This window comes from Xenopus laevis, chromosome 7L, assembly GCF_017654675.1.
Source record: "Xenopus laevis strain J_2021 chromosome 7L, Xenopus_laevis_v10.1, whole genome shotgun sequence".
NCBI classification, from domain to species: Eukaryota; Metazoa; Chordata; class Amphibia; order Anura; family Pipidae; genus Xenopus; species Xenopus laevis.
The window spans coordinates 65,472,267-65,493,013 of NC_054383.1; the positions used below are offsets into that span (position 1 = coordinate 65,472,267).

The window sequence follows — 20,747 nt, forward strand, 5'->3', positions numbered from 1 at the left end:
ATAATGAATCCGAAAAGAGTGAGCCAGCCAGCCAGTACTAGAAAGGCTTCTCTGTGAGGTATTGGCTTCAAAGATACTTCCAAAGAGGGCGGAAGCTGTGAGTACCTATCTCTACATTTCTGTGAGTACTAAAAAGGCCACCTATTATCTTTTTAAACAAGCCTAAGAATCTGAAAGAGCTGAGAGAACCAAGAGTTATGGCTAAAAATCTAAAATTCCCTAGGCAAACAAAGTGTCTAAATGTCATAAAGAATAGTGGCCAGGACAGTGGTGGCCAGGCTTTACTGATGAAGGGTCTATTCTAGTGAAGTAATCAAATTCAGGGACTACCATCTTAAGCTATTAAACTGCTATGGAAAATCAAACTTCACAAAAGTACAGAAAGACAATATTGCATTCAAATAAACACTTGTCTAAAGCAATCGTTTTTAAAATCTAAAGCGCAAGTATTCATAAAGTCTGTCAAATGAAGCAGTTGTGATGTTAACTATTGGTCACATCACCTACTGGTAGATCATGATCTAGCTTTTCAGTATGCCTGTGTGAGGGCCATGGGCTTATATTAATTGCTTCTTTAACAGTCAAAGATTGATTTGCCTACCCAATAAAATAAATAAAATATATATGCGCTTTGGTGAGCATTATCCATCCTCTCTCTGAAAATGGTAGGATAAAAATGGAATGGGGAAACAACACCCACAGGAGACACATAAACAGGAGGGGTTACTAATTGGTGTCTCTTTCCTAGGCAGTAAAATCTTAAAATGTCCATACACAACAAATCACCGACTAGATGTGAAGATGGATGTACTGTGTTTCATTAACAATGCAATGCTTAAAATGCTAACACCACTGAACATCTTTTCATGTATCTATAGTTAATCCTACTGTAGTAAAGAAATCTGTTTGTGGCTATATTGGAGACAATATTTTCACAAAATAAGCACATAATTGCCTTGGTAAGATTTTAGTTAATGGATTCTAAGTGTTTAAAGGTTCAATTTGTTAAGCACAGACCAGTTAATTATCAATCCTGTAACGGCAGCTGTGCATGCATCCTTAAAAAATGAACATGCTGCTGTGCCAGAGAAAAGCCAGTCTCACATGTGCAGAGGTCGTATTTTCTAGTTGTTTGATATTTGTGTAGAGGCTGTATTTTCTATGTTTTCCCGCCAATCTGTAAGCTATACCTGTGGTAGATTTTTTCTTCGATGGTACCAGCAGTAAGTAGTCTGTAAACAGTGACCTGCTTCTTCTGTCCAATTCGCCAAGCTCTCTCCCGAGCCTAGGATATTCAAAAAGTTTGGAAGTATAGAAATGCAGTGAAAATTAGACTGAAGACAAAATTATAGGATATCAAAAGGAAATGCAGTTTCTGTTGTTAGTAAAAATTTTGTTCTCCCCATACTATAAACTATTTAGCTGACTCGTACCTGAGTATCGGTACTAGGATTCCAATCGGGGTCGTAGATAATCACTCTGTTGGCTCCGGTCAAATTCACACCCAGCCCCCCCACTCTGGTAGTGAGAAGGAAGACAAAGAGCGAGGGATCCTGTAACACACATAGTTGGGCAACATAAAATACACCAACCATAATTTTATTTATTTTTATTTTTTTACTTCTTCTGAAGCAATGATATATTGTTTTACTCATACAGCAACAATAATAGAAATGTCACATTTTGTAAGTTAGGAAAATTTTGATATAAAAGCTGTTTAGCACAGATAGCACCACTAAATACTGTGTAGATATTGCCATACCTCATTATACTTTGTAATTAGTGGTTGTCTGGCTGCAATGGTTGTAGTGCCATCCATCTTGACGTAAGAATAACCCCTGGTTCTCACAAACACTTCCATTATCTGAATCATCTGAAATATAGCACCATACCATGAATATATATATCGCTATATATATCGCATGCCTTCAATTGAAGGGCTACTATATCTAGAAGCACATAGTAAAGTCTAGAACTTACATGTGATGTCCCTGCAAATAATTTAAATTCTTTTTGCCATGCATATTCAAAACAATTCAAGTGAGCCATTTTCTGACCTGACGGGACTGTGTGAAAAGCAGAACTCTGTGCCCTTGTCGATGCCAAATTTTCAGAAGTGCCTCCACCACAATCATTTTTCCTGAGCGTTTCCAAAACCCAAACTGCTCCTCCTCCTCCAAATCCTCATCCCGAGTGCCTTTTAGAATCTTGGGGCCTCCAGAAAACAGGTCTGGGTGATTACAGATTTTCCTTAGTGCAATGAGTCCTGGGAACACCTGTGAGAAGATCATAAGTAGACACATGGGTTTAATATCCTTGCCATACCACAGAGAAACATGAGCACTTCCACAGATATTTTTAATTTTTAAAGTAGTAAGTGCAACATTATCTACTTTTTTTATACTATACAAATAACCCTGGAACATTTCAGTGTTCTGTGATACTAATAATAAAGTCAAGTCTACCTAAAACAGTTTTAAATACAATTAAAATGTAATTGTAAGAGAGTTTCATTAAAAACTTTAACTGATTTTGAACTAATTTGTTAATTTGATTGCTACTAAAAAAAGTGTCTATTTGATCCTTCCTATTCTTTGCATTACTTGTTCTGACTCCTGAAACAATGTAGCATAAGCCAGCTGAGTTGTGAAAACATTTTCTTTCATTATGCCAAAAAAATGTTTTGGTTTGGACATCCCCTTTGAATTGATCATATTGAAATTTACATTAAAGGGCCTCTTTACCATGCTGTGTAAAAGAGTAGATGTTGCCCATAGCAACCAATCAGCAATTAGATTTAAACAGTCACCTAAAAGATAGAAAACAAAAGCAAATATCTGATTGGTTGCTATTGGCAACATCACCAGTGATTTTTCTCCACTGTTTTATAAAGCAGGATAAACAGGTCCCTAAGTATTTTGTAAACAGTTAATTCTCTCTACATGCCGCTGCACAACATTACTTGCAGCCAATTTGAACACATTTGCTCAAATTGACCAATACTAGTCAATGTCTGACCAGGTTTTCAATTTTATCTGTGCAGACCCCAACAAGTATATTTATAGTAGATCTAACCTGCATATCTCCATTCAGAATTCCATAAACCTCCTTAGAATCAATGAAAGTCTGGTAAACTTGCCTTTGCTCATCTGTTAGGCGGCAAAACAGAACCTAGAATTGGAGAGCAAACATTACGCCAAGCAGAAATTGAAGAAGACATTGTGATTCAAACTGCAATTTTACCATAACATATTTACTACCAAATGCATATTTATGGCACCCTTCTGATAATATACCCACCGAAACAATGAAGGTCTCTATAAAAAGATATTGCATAAAACAGCTCATGTGTAAAACCCTGCTTCATTTTATAAACTATTTTCATAATAATATACTTTTTTAGTAGTATGTGCCATTTGGTAATACTAAATAATAAATTGTCATTTTAAAAAATAAGGGCCTCCATGGGATCGTAGGTCACATGAGTTGTGTGTTTTGCTTCCACACTTCTTTCTGTTACAGTTAGAGTTGTAGTATTTCTTGTCAGGTGATCTCTGAGGCAGCACACAGACTATTACAAAATGGTGGTTCAAGGCAAGAGATGTAAAAGGACAATATTTACTTAAATATATATATAACAGTTTGGCAAGATTCTTTAATATGTCACTTAATATGATATAAACTATCTGTTGCTTAAATGTTCAATTTGGGGGTAAAGTTTTCTTTAAATATATACAGTACTTACTTTATCCCCTTAAAGGAGAACTAAACCCCCCATATAATAAAACCCAGTACCCCCTACATAGTGCCCTTCCTTGCTCCCGCCCCCACAGGCAATAACTCCTGTAATTGGCCCTAATCCTGTAATTACCCCTCTGTGCAGAGTAAGCGCAGCGGAGCTCACGGGCGCCATCTTCTTCTCTTCGGTAATCTTCAGAAAGTAAGCGTTGTATTGGCGCATGTGCAGTTGAAGCAATATTCCAGTTCTTGACAACTGCGCATGTGCCGATAGTGATGTAAATAGCAAAGATCCGGAAGAAGACCCGAAGATGGTGCCTGTGAGCTCTGCTGTGCTTACTCTGCAATGAGGGGTAATTACAAGATTATGGGCAATTACTTGAGTTATGACCTGTGCGGGCGGGAACAGGGAGAGGGGACTATGTAGGGTAGGGGGTAGTAGGTTTCATTACATGGGGGTTGAATTCTCCTTTAACCCACGTGGCTAGAATTACCTGTTCATTCTTTTCTGGAAGTGCAAGGATCATCTTAACATCAGCCTTCATTCGACGTAGAAGATAAGGGTTTATTGTGTCACGCAGCACGCATGCGCATTTGTATGCTGTTTTCACCTGGAAAAAATGCATGTGGACTTTAGAAGACACAGCAATACAAGCTAAATTGTAAGCATAGTACTTAAGATATCTGTCACTCCTGAAAAGTAAGCGAATGCAAGTCTGTAAAAGTCCTATTTTCAGGAAATCATCCCTGACCCTCTGATTGCTCATCCATCTTTTTATCTAAGGTCGAGTTGCATTTTCCCCAAATATTAGTTTTTCAAGGGTAGTTTTCATTAAAAAAATCTAATTTTCAGGTTAAAAAAAACAACTAGAATTTTTCGTGGTTTATTAAAAAAAACAACTGGAATTATTTGGGTTTTTCTAAAAAAAAAAAAAAAAAAAAATTTTCGTGATTTATTATACCCCGAAGCTGGAAATAGCTCATATCTGAAAATACACCAGTTAAAACCAGTCAAGCTCATGTAGAAGTCAATGGCAGCGGTTCCTTGAACGATTTGAATATGTTAATAGCCTTCATGATGGGGTTTTTTTGGTGTGTTTCGCTCGAAAACGCCATTAATTTGAGCAATTCAAGTTTTTTCCTCGCAAGTTTTTTCTTAAATCGGATAACATTTTAGTTGTGAGTTCACTCAAGTTATAAAAAAACCTCACAAACCTCTAAAACTAGACCTTTGATAAATAACCCCTGATATGTACTACCAGCTATTTATTCATTGAAGATCTGCATTTAATTTCCATATTGGAAGCTGCAACAGTGCTGAAATATTTCTTCCAAGCTGTTCTGCATTCTCTTATTTAGAGAGCACAAGTTTGTAGTAGATAACACAGCCCAATCCATGTTATAAATTTGAAAAGAAATGGCTTTGATCTATGACAAATCGCAACGTTTCTGTCCTACACACGTCCTCCTTTCAAGTCCAAGTCTACTGTTTGCCAGTAAAACACACCATAGTGTTAACAGCTTACCCTTTTTAGACTGCACAATTTTGGATTAACACTAAGACAATGATATGCCTTCTATTTCTTTAAATGATGCAGGCAGCTGTTTCTACTGCTAATTATCCCTAATTGTTTGTGTGTCCAGACCCTGTGAGGTGCACTCCTCATTAATTACACACACACAAGCTCCAACAGCTGTCAGGCTCGGCACTTTCCTGTCACTGCAGCCATTTTCTTTCAGGGAATTCTTATGCATTATAAAAGTTTCATATGGTTGTGCAAGGCCCTCAAGCTGCAAACCTTTATCGACTGCTCATACAAAATAAGGCAGTTAATCCTTTGATCAAAACAGAAGATGAGGGAAAGTTTTTTTATTTTTATTGTAATTTAATCACACTACACAATGCATGGTGCCATGTGATTTATACCTAAGCCTTTTAAAAACACTTCTCATACTTTACTTATGTATCACTGCACCATAATTATTATTATTATATTGATAATGTGTCAGGTATGTCAGAAATTGGACCCTGCTGTTGTTGCTGAACAGAGGGGCTTCTTTGGAAGTTCTAGTACAATAATAACAGGAGGGTTTAATGACTGACATAACTGGTACACAGGTATCAATTCTAAAATGGATTTTTGTAAAATAAATAAATAAGGTTTTTATTTTTGGCAAGAACCCACTTGTGCAAAAAGAGAACATTTTTTTCTGAAATAAAAACGATCCATTACAGGTAATTCAAGTGACTCCCAGAACTCTCTCCAATTTTCTGCAATCATTTTGCCTGACCACACTATAGGCTAGTGTTATAAAGGTTCTTACATACTGTATGAGCATTTGCTCATGTGTTCCACCACAATGAACGCATGAGTTAATGTAACCCATTTGTTCCAATAGAGGCTGTACTGATGGGGCCACACTGAACAGCCGAACACAAATGAGACACTACATTTTGTGTCTCACCTGCATTTGGTGCAGTCCCCAGAAATAATAGTCCTCTAACACCTGTGCTACTGTGTTGTAGAATGAGGAGAAAGCTCACTGCAAAGGAACATGACAAAAAAACACCAGTGTGTAAGGGCATGACTTAAAAAACTGATAACTAATCACTGAAAACACATATTGGTAACAGGTCAATATTCAGGTTGTAACAACAATATTTTTCTATTTTTTCGGGGTATCTCACATGTATTGTAATGGACTCACATGTATTGTAATTTAGGCTCCAAAAGTCACTTTTTAAAGGAGTGGTTCACCTTTAAGGTAACTTTTATTATGTTATAGAACATCCAATTCTAAGCAACTTTTCAATTGGTTTTCATTATTTATTTTTTATAGTTTTATAGTTATTTGCCTTTTTCTTCCGACTCTTTGCAGCTTTCAAATGGGTGTCGCTGACTCCCTTCTAAAAAACAAATGCTCTGTAAGGCTACAAATGTATTGTTATTGTTACTTTTTATTACTGATCCTTCTATTCAGGCCCTCTAGTATTCATAGTCCAGTCTCTTAATCAAATAAATGCAAGGTTGCTAGGGTAATTTGAACCCTATTTACCAGATTGCTTAAGATGCTAATTGAAGCGCTGCCGAATAACAAGCTAAATAACACAAAAACTTTTAATAATAAAAAATGAAAACCAATTGCAAATTGTCTCAGAATATCACTCTCTACAGCAGACTAAAAGTTATCTCAAAGGTGAACAACCACTTTAAATAGAAACAGTAAACCATGCTCAGATCTATGCATACAGATGGTTGTTACCTCTTCGCTTACTCTCCAGACCACTAAGGCTTTCTAAGTTGTAAAGAGATGCATATGTCGTCACATAGATATATATGGGAAAAAAACTGCACAATGCTATTCGCTGCATGGCAGAGCTGTTAATGTTACATACCTGTACTGGTGACGCATTGGAGTATCCTCCCATTGTAATTGGAACAGAGAACTGTTCCATGAAGACAGGCAATGTGCCAAGTTTCCCAGGAAACACGAAATCAAATAGAGACCAAAGCTCCTGCAGATTGTTCTGCATAGGCGACCCTGACAGAATGATGCGATGAGGTGTGCGAAACTGCCAAAAATGATCGGAGGGTAAGAGAAAAGTGCCCAGTTATTTCTACCAGCAAATTACAATGCAACTGGTAGCTTGTCTTCAAGTATAAAATAGAATAATGCTAGAAATGCTGTATACTAAAGATAAACATGAACTTACTGCACCAGAAGCCTAATTAAACAAATGATTTATGTTTTCAAAGTTGGCCGCAGGGGGCTGTCATCTTGTAACTTTGTTAACCATGCATAGTGCAGTCTGGACTTCAGTTGGAAGGTTAAGCTTAGGAATCATCATAAATTAACAAAACAACACAAGTCAAATAATTCCTGCCATAGAAGCCGATACAGCAAGACTGATTAATAAACAATATACAGACTGCACTGGGTCTGCAGATACAAAACTCTTCACAGTCACCGGCTGCTTTACAGGGAAACAAACAAAGCCGCTCTAGGACAGGGAAGTAAGGTTGGGGGGGCTCCCCCTGCTGTTTAAAAGTATGATCAGTTTCCTTGCAGAGCAGCTAGGGACCGTCTGAAGTTTCTGCAGCAATCCGAGCAAGTAAAACGAAGGGGGAAATTCACTGCATACAATCAGATTTCTTATAAAAAACGGTACACATTTTTTAATAAAAGTATACTGGAGATAGATTTCTTTTTCATTAAAGAAAGTAAAAACGGGATTTTATTTTTTGCCTATACATCTTTAATTTAAGTGCCATGTTCAGTTATTTTACTGATTGTTAAGCATCTCATATCTTCTCTGGCTGCTTATCTTTAATGCATACAAGGTAATCTGGAATGCTTATCGGAGGTATGATCCCCAAAACAATCGCATAACCAACATATCTATGTATCCATCTTATTTTCTACACATACAAACACTCCCAACAATGCTGACAAATCAGGGCTATGTACACAGTGTGTTAAGTGGCATAAGCTACAAGCATCTACAGTATGCTAGAGCTATCAAAGACAGATAATTACAGAGGTACAGACACAGTTATAGCTACTACTGCTGCAAAACCAGTTATACAGAACTAATGTTAACATTGCAGACCATTTGCTTAGTATTAGACATCAAATACTTATTATCATAAAACCAAAACTTATTTATTATTGCTACTTTATACCTGCATGCTCTAAAAGCAGCCATACTGTGTAAGTGTATCTGTTAATGGCATTTCTTCCTACTTTCCACTTACCTGTTTACAGGCAACTGTTACACCTGCATTAGGATTACGGATCTTGTGTCCTTCATCCAGAATAATATAATGCCAGTGGTACTTTTGCAGTTCCTCCTGCATAAGGCGTACATAGGAATAAGAGGTAATGATTATACCACGCCCATTTCCAAGCTCGCCAATCAGTTTTACCTGTATAACAAAGTAAATATAGCAACTTGTCATTTTATAGTCAATCATTTTAAAGAATATGATAAACTTAAAATATAGTAATGACCAAATTCATACCTGGCCTATTACACCTAGTTCTCTGTTTTACTGTTTTATTACAGTAGTCTTTCCTGAGCTTACAAAAGTTAACAATATACCTCTCTAAAGAGTATATTTGGCTTTTTACCTTGCTAGCAGCAGACACACTACATAATCAGGCCAGTTTTGGAAGAAAACCATGAAAACTACATTCCCCATTCCAGGGGAAATTTACTCTACCCAACTATCCATCAGTGTTAGCAGTGATAAAAATTTATGATGACAACTGCTGTTTTGGCTAGAGCGTTATAGTTATAGTTTTAAGCATCTACGGTAGGGAATATCCAATAAGGTCATTGCTGGTAGCTGATCATCATTGCTAAAGGCTGAATTGGGGTGTATGAACTCTCAGGAATATGCTTGATTCTAATACAAGGGATACTGTCATGGGAAAACATGTTTTCTTCAAAACGCATCAGTTAATAGTGCTGCTCCAGCAGCCTTCTGCACTGGAATCCATTTTTCAAAAGAGCAAACAGATTGTTATATTCAATTTTGAAATCTGACATGGGGCTAGACCTAGGGGCCGATTCATCAATAGTCGAATATCGAGGGTTAATTAACCCTCGATATTCGACTGGGAACTAAAATCGTTTGACTTCGAATATCGAAGTCGAACGATTTTGCGCAAATCCTGCGATCGTACGAACGATTCAAAGGATTTTAATCCAACGATCGAAGGAAAATCCTTCGATCAAAAAATCACAGGCAAGCCTATGGGGACCTTCCCCATAGGCTAACATTGACTTCGGTAGGTTTTATCTACCGAAGTAGGTGGTCGAAGTATTTTTTAAAGAGACAGTACTTCGATTATCGAATGGTCGAATAGTCGAACGATTTTTACTTCGAATCGTTCGAATTCGAACGAATTTAACCAATTCGATGGTTGAAGTACCCAAAAAATACTTCGAAATTCGAAGTTTTTTACATTCGAATTCTTCACTCGAATTTTGTAAATCTGCCCCCTAGTGTCAGTTTCCCAGCTGCCCCCAGTCATGTGACTTTTGCTCTGATAAACTTCAGTGACTTCAGTGATACTTCAGTGAACTCGAATCCTAATTTGCATATGCAAATTGTGGGGAGAGCAGGATTTCACGTGACTTTTTGTTACAAAACAAGGAAGCATACCAATTTTTTTACATATGCAAATAAGGATTTGGATTCAGTTCGGTATTCGGACGAATGTTCCAAGATGGATTTGGGGATGCGGCCGAATCCAAAATAGTGGATTCGGTGCATCCCTAATATGTTACTATCTACTCCCTGTTCACCTTCCAAGCTCTTTTTTCAATTCAGTTGTTTTCAGATTGTTCCCCTGAAATAAGGAGTTTTTTCAATTACTTTCCATTATTTATTTTTTATTATTTTTCCAAATTCTAAGTTTGAAGTTGAATGTCCCTGTCTCTGGTGTTCTGGCAGCTCAGTAATTCCGGTGCAGACTCTAAACTGTTACAATTTTGCAACATTTAGTTGATACATTTCTCAGCAGCATTTCTGGAGTATTAGCAACTATTATATCAATTCTAACAGCTACCTGTAATGAAATCCAGAGATTCTGCTCAGCAGGGACAAAAATTACAAATGCATCAACTAAATGTATCCATTTAGAACAGTTTAAAGGGTCGGCGACCCCCCCTCCCAGGGCTGATTCAGAAGGAGAGAAATGACACTTTACACTTCAATATTAGAAAAACCGTCACACATAGAAAATAGAAAGTCATTGGAAAAAGTCGTTATTTCTGGTGATCTATCTGAAACCAACTAGTTGTTTAAAGGTGAACCACCCCTTTAACAAGCAAAAAATGAAGCATTTCAATTAGACATTTTTAGGGAGTCCCTTTACTTAATGGAAAGACTACTTATATCCTTTACATTAGCCTTATTAATATTGTTAATCCCCACATTAACCAAATGCAGGAGCTATTAAAATACACATTGCACCCATCAGATAAATAGTTAAGTTCTAAAAATCGCAGGGAGAGAAATATGTGGTGTTATTGTAACTTTAGGTTAACTGGCTCTGAGAACAAAAAAAAAATAATTTAAATGCAACATTTAAACTGCATTTTATAATATACAACAAACGCTACATTATATAAAAGAATGGGTGCAAGATACCACCCCAGCCATTTTGCAGCCAAAAAGATACCAGCTGCTTCAGTATTGAAGCATTGCACCAAAAATGCATGGTTTAACAAGCCATGTTAGCAAAGTAAAAGTAATAATTACCACTGTGAAACTTTTACATAATACATAACGGCACACTGTGCTGCCCAAGTAAAACAGTGTCACTGTAAGTGCGCTAATAAATTTCTGTACGCCGGCCCATAATAAACCTCTCTCTGCAGATTTCCTGTAAAACATCGGTAAGACAGAGCTCGTCCGTCTTTCTTCTCGTTAAGATTAATTGGCCTGTGCCTGTAATTATCCTGACGCAGCAGGCTTGGCTCTTCAGTAGAGAGCTCTTCGCTCTTTCTGGGGCCCAGGGGACCATTTTGAGCTCCCGAAGAAGTCAGGAGAGATAAATCCGTCTGTCAGTGCAGTAATGCACACATTCACGGGACGGAAAGCCTGCACGCACTGCCCTTAATTACACCTTCAGCACCAATTAAAAGGAGAGCAAACCAGGGCATATACATTGAGGCATCAAACTCAGGAGAACTGTTGCTGCAGCTTCACAGAAATTATTTTACAGTTCTCAATTTTTAACTTACTGGCTACCAAACACTGCTAGAAAATGTTTTTTTTTAATATAGATTGATTGCTAAATTAAAGTGAACATTAGCTAGATAATATTGCAAAGCCTTGTTTACAATGCTTACCTTTTTTCCAGCATAACTTCCAGTCTCATGGAGAACTACAACACGGAACTGGGGCCACCACGTGTGGAACTCTTTGACCCACTGATGCATGACAGTGGCTGGGCACACAATAATACTAGGACCAAGCCCTTCATACCTGCAGCAAGAGACAACAATTATTTTGAAAATGTATGCTCCAAGCCTTTTGGAAAATTGTTCTTCCTAAGAGAAATGACACACAAGGGTGCTTTGTTGACCACAGAAAATAGCCTTTCCTGGGGAAGACATAGTGATTGAAAATACCTTCCTATCCATCATTATTGGGATTGCAACTGCATGAAAATCATTGCGCAATTACCTAAAAATTCCACAGCATACATAGTTTTACATACAGGAATTGCAAAGGATGAGAAGATATTTTGGTTGTTTTGGTTGCTGCTACCAGAGACATAGTTAGGTAATACTGACATATTATAATACCCGCTCACAAGTAAAGGATAACTGCCTCATCACTTTTTACTAAAACAGCCCCCCTAAGCCACATTCAGTTCGGTGTCGGTTAAAAGTCCAAAAACAGCTTAATGAAGGTGAGGGTTGGAGGCCCTCTTTTACTTTTGATGGTGACACATTCCTCTTAATTACAGAAACATGTCAGCACTACTTGAGCCATAAATACAGTGCAAAGTTGTATCAACTCTTACCAAACAAGTTTCAGTTATTACAGTTTTATTTCTGCAAATACAATAAAAACTTTCTGGGGTAAAGAAAAACATAAAATAATACAGAAGGATTTTGTGGCTATGCTTTACTAACCAAATTAAAGACAAAGGATTATTCAGAAAAGAAGTATTACATAGCAATATCTTAACTCAGCGTGAGAGCTCAGGCCAGTTAATACAGCAGAGATGTGCAACTGGCTGCTTTTAAGCTACTGTAGAACTATGTGTATTATACATGTATTTTCTAAATCTAACAGCTTGTAAATCACTGGTTTCTGGTGTGTTCCCAAATACAAAGTTTTGTGCTAGGCATTTATCTCAACTTTATTTATTTATTCTATTTTCCCTCAGAGTGAGGCTAAGATGTATGCTTCCAAATTTTATGACACATTTCAATATGAGTTTAACAACAACCTCTATAGCAATATAAGATGCCTACAAATATATTTTTTATTATTCAACAATTTCCTATTAAATATCCTAGTAGGGCCTCACACACCCAGCCCGTACAGCAATGTCCTTTCCTTTCCTGTAAATTTCCAACATGATTAAACTTCCCAACGACACTTGTTTGGTATCTTTTAATCTCAAATTAAATGCATTTCTCCCATGTCCTAACATTTAAACATTTTACATGCTTCAGAGTGTTATCTAAGTTCCCCTCATTCCCCTGTGTGTGCCATGTTCTCATTTCCTTGGCTGTATGTGGACTCATAAAAAAAGTACATCAGAAAAAGCCCTGCAGAATCCCAGACATGAATACAGAAGCCAAGACTTCATTACAAGTGTTAGCTTTTTAATTTTCCATGCCCTGCAGCACCCCTCCTTGTTACAATCCGACTTTTAAGAACCACCCCCTCACTAAACAAATTAAAGGAACCATCTAATTGAAATGATGTAAATAATTCAGCAGGTCCGCCTCCTCTTTGTAATTAGGCTGATGAAATATTCATAGGTGGCTCAGACTTGCAGTCTACAGGGCAGCCACTTGCCTGTAATCAGAGCCTCTTGTCCTTATCCGGCTGTAGCTTAGGCCTGCCAGGAACGCAATTATCTGGATGGTTTTACCCAATCCCATCTCATCTCCCAGAATACCGCCTGCCTGCTGGCAATGCAATTCCCACAGCCATCGAACACCTGTTTGCTGGTATCTGTAGGAGACAGAAAGTAGTACATAGGACTCACAGGGAAACACTAGTAGATGTTAATAAATAGAGGTACAGAAGAAACAGTGATACAAGCAGAGAATATAGAAAAGTAAATTTAACAAACCATTAACATAATTTTTTCTTTTTAAAAATTAGTTTCTACACCAAGGCAGTTTTAACTTTAAATTTGCAAAGTCTTTATTAAGAAATTACTTACCGATTCTCTGCTTGAGCTGCTCTTCAGAAATGGCAAAAGGACAACGATCCATCAAGAGGCACTTGATTTCTCCTGCCTTCTATAGGAGATAGCCAGGGAGGAGAAATCGAGTGCTGCACTATGAATCGTCACCCTGTCGCCGTTTCTGAAGAGGGGTACAAGCAGAGAATGGGTAAGTAATTTCTTAATAAAGACTTTGCAAATTTAAAGTTAAAACTGCCTTGGTGTAAAAAAAATTGTTACTGGACCTTTAAGAGAAACAACTAAGACGAGAAAATAGATTAAAATATTGTGTGAGAGACTTGTTAGAGAAAGAGATGCGCTAAGTTTATTAATAACAAAACCCTAAAATTGCAATGTATAGGAAAGGCAATATTTTTTTTAAATATTCAAGGGGAAGAAACTAGCCCCCTGAGAAGTTTAACCTAAAGGTGAGGGGAGTGGGGGAGCTTAAAAAAAAAAAAAAAAAAAAAAAAAGAACTTGGTTCAGAAAATGATTCTCTGGGCAGATCAGATTCAGACTTACATAAAAGTGGTCTAGTACAAAAATCATACTTATAAAATGGAAAAGTTGTTATCTCTCTTGTTTTTATATATAAAAAAAGGCAATAGGGATTGTTTTTTCACAGTATTGTGTACCCTGAGAGGATAAAAACATAAGTATATAATTAGAACTCAGTACTTGTACAGCTTCTTCCAAAGTGAGCCAGGTACGCAGAAACCTTCATCAAACTCCACATCACTGTCCTCGGACTCCTCAGCTGCAGTGTGTTCTTCCTTCTCCTTTTCATGTTGTTTATGCCAACACCTAGAATTGGAGCATTTAAGGGGGCATTACAATGACTAAATGTGAATCTTGAGATAATTCACTTAAGAGTTGGTTAGTTTAAAGTAACTGTTTGGTACATAGGAAAATTAACTTCTAAAACCCCAGTGACTGTAATCACTTACCTGATACCCCAAGCTGGTGCTCCTGTTAGCAAAAGCACTCAACTGAAGTTCTTTTAAGCAAGTATATTACATAGGGCTGCTATGTACAGCAACTTAGTACAATTTTAAAATAAAATATTTTGTTTTTTCATGAGAAAATACAGAAATGCAAGTTCTACTTCTTGCTAAAAATGGCTATATTGATCTATTTTTTTGAGTGTCTTTATATAAAGGCATGAAAATCAGAATTCAAAAATTCAATTATTATTCAATAATTTATAATCTTTTCATGTGTTTTTACAATTAAAGTGAATGTTATAAGGTTATACTGAAGTCAGGATGCGATGGAATTGTCTTACAGAGAAAATGGAGTTTCATTCAGCCAAACTATGAATTAAACTATTTTTAACTTTTAGGCTATTGACACATGGGGGTTTTTAATCGCTGCAACCATCAGGAAGAAAATAAAATGGTTATACTTGGTATATATTCTGTTTACTTATGACTGTGTTTCATTTTTTGCATGTAATGAAGATCCTTAGAAGTCAAAATGTGTTGGGCTTTTCTTGCTATGCAACCTGTTAATGGTAAAACATTATTATAATATAGGATTGTGTAATCCCTTCTACTATAATACTGATATTTTTGGAGTCATTGCATGGAGTGTCTCCTGTGGATCTGAAACTAATTAATTCCTGGGTGTGCACCATTTAACTTCTTTAGAAAATAAAATGGCACAAAGTAAAGATGTTAAGGATGAAAGTACACTGAACAAGAGAAACCTGTATTTACCGCCTTTCTTGAGCAAGAGTTATATAGGGCACCCAATGTGATCTGTGCCTACAGGAAATCTAGCACCTGTCTGAGTACCATTCATTGTCAGACACAAAGATTTGCACCTAACTCTGATGGGTGCAATTATAAAAGATATTTAACAAAATTTTCACAACAAAAAAAACACAGGGCAGATGTATATATGCAAGAGAACAAACATAGCTGCTACAAGGGGAAGATTTACAAACATAAAGAATGGATTTAAAGAAAGGATTTAAATGTCAAAATACTTTTATACAGTTTGGACAGAAACTACAGGCATGCCGATGAAGCTGGAAAAATTATTGTACTATTAATATTAATTTCTGCTGTGGCAAGTGTACTGCAATTCTCAAGGGCCAGAAGCTGGGGCAATGCTTTATAATGCAATGCTAAATAAGTATGCTGACAGCTATTTTAAGTCTAGTTCCCCATTGCAAACCTAAAGCAAAGTCTTTTTTATAAAAACTTTGTTGTCAAATTTCAGCAGTGGATGCCAATTAGTTATTTCTTTAAACATCTGGAAGCTCTCACAGGACACATACCTAAGTCTTTGTTTGTAAAATTGGGCATTCCCATCATCTCTGCATCTTTGCTTTTTCCCTGAATTAGGGGGATGATCTTCATCCTCATCAGAACTAGGCAAAAATTCTGGGTCAATGCCCTTGTTCCTAGGTCTTTTTCCATTTGTTTTCTGAATCAAAGGCTTTAGTTCATATTCAGATCCTGGGCTGTCATGCACCCACTCTTCCTTATCTTCCTCCATGCTCTCTTCTTTTTCCTCTGGTGTATAAACAGAGCCCTCACTTTCATCCCCTTTTTCAGTTTCATTTTTAGGCACAGGGTTGGGTTTTGTAGGAACACCAACTCTAAATTGTGTCTGGAGTGCTTTACTCTGCAGCTTTCTCATCTTCTTCTGCAATTTTTTTCCTGTAGATGAGGTATCAGTCTTCTTCACTGAAGGCAACGATGATGGACCCTTAACAAGTAAAGGTTTTTTTTTCTCTTTTTTTGGGGTCTGTGAACGTTTTCTCTGAACAGCCATCTGTGCCTGATCAGCAAGATACTTTTCAAAATCTGAAGACTCATTAAGCATAAGTTTCCTTGGACGACGTTCTTCCTTTGGGGGGATTTTAGTGCCAAAAGGGGTCATCTGACCAGTACGGATTAAATCTTCCCATTCTTGGTCTTGGGATGGCATCAACATGCTTCCAAGAGAGCTAGGCAGGGCATCTGTAAAAAGAGTAACACGTTTCACACCTGTGCATATATCTGGTATTCAAACACGTAAAGACATCTCATTGGATGGAAGATACTGAATATATAGCCTTTTACAAAAGCAATGCAGTAACTGCAACCACTCACCAAGTTCATCTACTGCAATTGCCTACAGATGCATCTCAGTGTCGAAACCTTGGAATTACTGACACATCCAGGTGGGCAGTAATTCCATGGTTCCAAGCATCAATATAAGACTTGTGCACTATTCATTAGAAGAGACTAAGCGGATGAATTGGTGCTCAATTCAAAAGTGCAAGAAGGATCTGTGGCCACAAATACCTGTATTGAATAGTCTCACTTTGGCATAAATTTTATAAATACTGCTTTTAAATATTGCTCTAGCAGTGATAAATGAGTGATACATGTATTTCTTATAATTCAGTATAAACTATAAGTACAGACAAAGAAAAAAAAGTCAATCTATATGTAAGGTGACATGCTGCTATTTCTATATTCAATAGTTTGTATGAAGCCTATATTAACATGTCTGCAATATCCATATGAAATTTAAATATAATCCAAATGATAGCAAAATAAAAGGGCTTGTTTAATGACATAGACATTAAGCTGTATAAGTGCAGTTGTCAGTACTTGCTTTCCTGTGCCTGTTATTGGAAAATCAATTTAGCACATTTAGGGGCCAATTTATCAAAAATTTAGTTTTCGTTTTATCACGATTCAAGCAAAAACGCAGTGAAAAAACACGAGTATGAACATACTCGAGAATATTCTTTGTAACCTCGAACCTGCGATATGCAGATTAGTAAATTCATGTTCTCCACTTCTCTCTCATTTATGACCTGACACAGCTCCTTAATTGACTCACCCTCTTCCTGATATGCCTGTAACTCTTCTTCGATGTCAGGTTCTTCCTGGTTCCCACCAAGAACTGCTTTTAGACGTTTCTGTTTTGCTTTGATTTTCTTCAGCTGTTGTTCCTGTCGAGAGAAAATAAAAGGATTATATAAATGATTTGAGTGGAAGAATGAAAACTAACAAGGTCAAGTTCTGAAGAAGGAAGTGCCTAGAACAATAATACTGAGTGCTGAACCATTATCTTACAAAATCAAAATCTGCAAAAGGAACAGAAACATACCCATACCATAAAAACAGATGTGTGTTTTCAGACAAATATTTTATGCATATATATTATTGTTCATGTCAAAAAGTCATATAAAAACAGTTTCACAAGATGAGTGTGAGTCTCAATTCAATTAAGTCAGACTGAAAAGATTCCTGAAGGAACGGCTTCTAAAATGCCAGTGTCACCGTTTTTAATATATTTTTTAGGTATATATTACATTGGCTATAGTTTTTAAAATATTAGACAGGATGGGAAAATGAGTAGACCAGCATCCTAAGAAAATCTTGCTGCTCCCTAACAATAAAGTATCAAGTAAGATTATAAAAAAAAAAATTGTAGATTCAGTCCTCATCATAAAATATGCATAAGCAAATCAATGTGCATTTAATTCCATTTTGCTTGATCATAACTTAAAATCTGGATAAAATTTAATTCTTCTTTAGTCCTTAAACAGATTTACTTTTTTGAATGTCTCTAACATTTTTATTGGCAGTAACAAAAACAGCAAGCAACAACTTGTAAAATTTTAATTAAGGGTCAGAAACAGAGACTGCTAGGAATATACCGACCGACTGAAAGCCAGTGTATGACATAAACACTGACAGGATGTAGTTTACTCCCACTAGTAGTTTCCTACTTGTAACACAGCTTCCGGATATAGCTTTTCAGATCTAAATTACACCAGTACAGTAACCAATAGCACCTAATCAGTAATTAGCTTTGACCAGTCTGCTCCAGACAGAAGAATGAAATCTTACAGTTTAGATAATTTATCAACAATTTATATTATTTCTTAATCCATCTCAAACACTATTCAGTTGTTCCCCTTATTAAAGTAATACTTTTTTTAAAAAAAAATTGCAGAATTCAATTGCTTAAATTCGCAGTTGTGTAGTTATACAAAAAAACACAGATTGCAGACAAACAGAAAAGGGAAAGTCCAGAACAAATATGATGATAATAACTTGTGTTTGCAACACAAATGTCAGTAAGGCCATATATTGCTAAAGCTTTTGATATGATGATCATGTGGAAATATAAAAAAACTACCTTATTATGTTTTTGCCGTTTAACAGAGTCCAGTTTCCGTCCAATCTCCTTGCTGTTAGCTGCTTGTGGTGTAAGCTGTTCAACGATCTTGTTAATTTGCCGAAGGGAGGTAACACAAGAGCTGTGAATGGTAAAGATGGATATATCCAGGAACATAAAATTGCTTGTTTGCTTAAGAATCATTACTATAGTAGGTAAGTTCTATAGAATACAATGGGGCTAAGATGATGACACAATAAAGGTAGAATACTGCAGCACTCCAGGTTATACTTAGAACTGCCTTTATTATTACTGTTCATAACAGGATCACAACTCTGATCGTGCCATAAGTAATAATAAAGTTGGTTTGACCTATACCTGGCGTGCTACAGTATTCTAACTTTGTTGGATTTTTAAGTTGGTATTGGCAAACACTTCACCATTTAACGTGCCATGTTGTTCTGTTGTTGTTGTTTTTGTAATTTGCACTGCCATTTAAGGGGGTTAACTTTTACAATACACAAGCAACTTGCCTTTAGTACAATGGCCAATACATTTTGTATTTTTGCAAACCCTCAATATTCCTTTTAATGGTACACTAGAGATTTTGAATCTTCCTAACATTTTTCTGAAAACGACTCTTTACTCTAGCATAAAACTACTATATTTGCTATTGTGTTTCTAAATCAGAAAAAATCAGATTGATTTTCAAGAATTGTTTAAAAAAGGTTTATGACTTTATCAACCATTTAATTACCGAAGTTCATCAACAAGTTGTTGGAGTTCTTGCTCAGTCTCTGCAAGACGTGAAGCCCGACTAGCCTCATTGATCGCATTATCCACCTGTTGTAGGACACCTTGTTCAAGCACTTCCTGGTCATAGACTGCCAATCCCAATCCTTGCAGTTCCAAAGCCTGCTGCTCAGACTGCACTGCTTGAATCTGTTGACGATCAATCTGAAGAAGAGGGTTTGCTTTCCTGAGTCCAATGTCACCAGGAGGAAGAGAGTGCTGGACATAGCTGGATGATGGACCAGGAGCATCAGCATCATTCTCTGAAACTGATCCCACCAAACCTTCATCCTGATTTGTGAAACTGGGGACTTCCCCAGGCATTCTGTTAAACATACAAGATTACAGATGTAAGCCAAGAGTAGCAATAAAAATGTATGCCTTCGGTATTTATTTGGTGGGTGTATTCTAGTTGAGAGCATAGTGGATATAGTTAAGAAAGGATATGTAGGAACTTCTAAAATAACTTCATTTATCGTAACGGAACATATAGTCAGTAAACAGTAATGTATAAGAAAGTACAAAACTCCTTATTTGACTCCAGGTAGTATGACCACAGTCTATACTAACAAAAGCATGTTTTCAAGCCCACCTTATATGTTGTTGATGGAGTATGGCTACTCCTGAACTTAAATAAACAGGAAAAAGATCTTTATATTAAGTTGTGAAAATACTATAAAAGTTGAGTTTAGCTAGTGAAAACAATACCTGTTGTTAAAGATGTAGCTCACCTTATAATGAATTTTACTATTATGTGGACAGTGGTGGTCTAAAGGCAATATGCAGTTGGTCTTCAATTTTAATAACATCTATTCTATTCAGTCATTTTTGTTCAGCGTTAAGAATGGCCACATGTTTCTAGCATCTCATCAGGCAGTAAATAAATGCCACAGGAACATTATCTGGGTTACATTATCACCGCGATGGCATTTCTATTGGGGTACAGGAGGTCAATCACTGCCCCTACTTATTCCTCATACGCTTGACGAAACAAACACACCAGCTAAAACAAGCTCCTATCGGTAAGATAAATGCATTGCTCTGAAACAAAAAATATTAGCATAAACGCTGAAGCCAACCACAGTTGCACTAAATAAATGATGCATAATACAAAGAAAGCGTTCACGTTTTATTGTAGTTAGCAATAAAA

General features: G+C 36.6%; 1 protein-coding gene across 3 annotated transcripts in view; it reads right to left on the minus strand.

The window, feature by feature from the left end:
- The window catches only part of ercc6.L (excision repair cross-complementation group 6 L homeolog), a 36,428-nt gene that overhangs the window by 15,408 nt on the left and 273 nt on the right, over positions 1-20,747 (minus strand). For 2 of the 3 annotated variants that reach the window (XM_018225619.2, XM_018225620.2), the window contains exons 2-16: positions 19,563-19,922; positions 18,827-18,947; positions 17,519-17,630; positions 15,957-16,644; positions 14,351-14,476; positions 13,296-13,454; positions 11,606-11,741; positions 8,496-8,666; positions 7,136-7,312; positions 4,233-4,349; positions 3,076-3,171; positions 2,058-2,276; positions 1,763-1,873; positions 1,434-1,553; positions 1,191-1,285 (exon numbers count right to left, since the gene is read on the minus strand). In XM_018225619.2, coding sequence (XP_018081108.1) covers positions 1,191-1,285; positions 1,434-1,553; positions 1,763-1,873; positions 2,058-2,276; positions 3,076-3,171; positions 4,233-4,349; positions 7,136-7,312; positions 8,496-8,666; positions 11,606-11,741; positions 13,296-13,454; positions 14,351-14,476; positions 15,957-16,644; positions 17,519-17,630; positions 18,827-18,947; positions 19,563-19,921 — 2,807 coding nt within the window. In that variant the 5' untranslated portion in view covers position 19,922. Of the gene's footprint in view, positions 1-1,190; positions 1,286-1,433; positions 1,554-1,762; positions 1,874-2,057; positions 2,277-3,075; positions 3,172-4,232; positions 4,350-7,135; positions 7,313-8,495; positions 8,667-11,605; positions 11,742-13,295; positions 13,455-14,350; positions 14,477-15,956; positions 16,645-17,518; positions 17,631-18,826; positions 18,948-19,562; positions 19,923-20,328; positions 20,718-20,747 lie in introns of those variants that run through there. The other variant, XM_018225622.2, reaches the window with a different exon arrangement.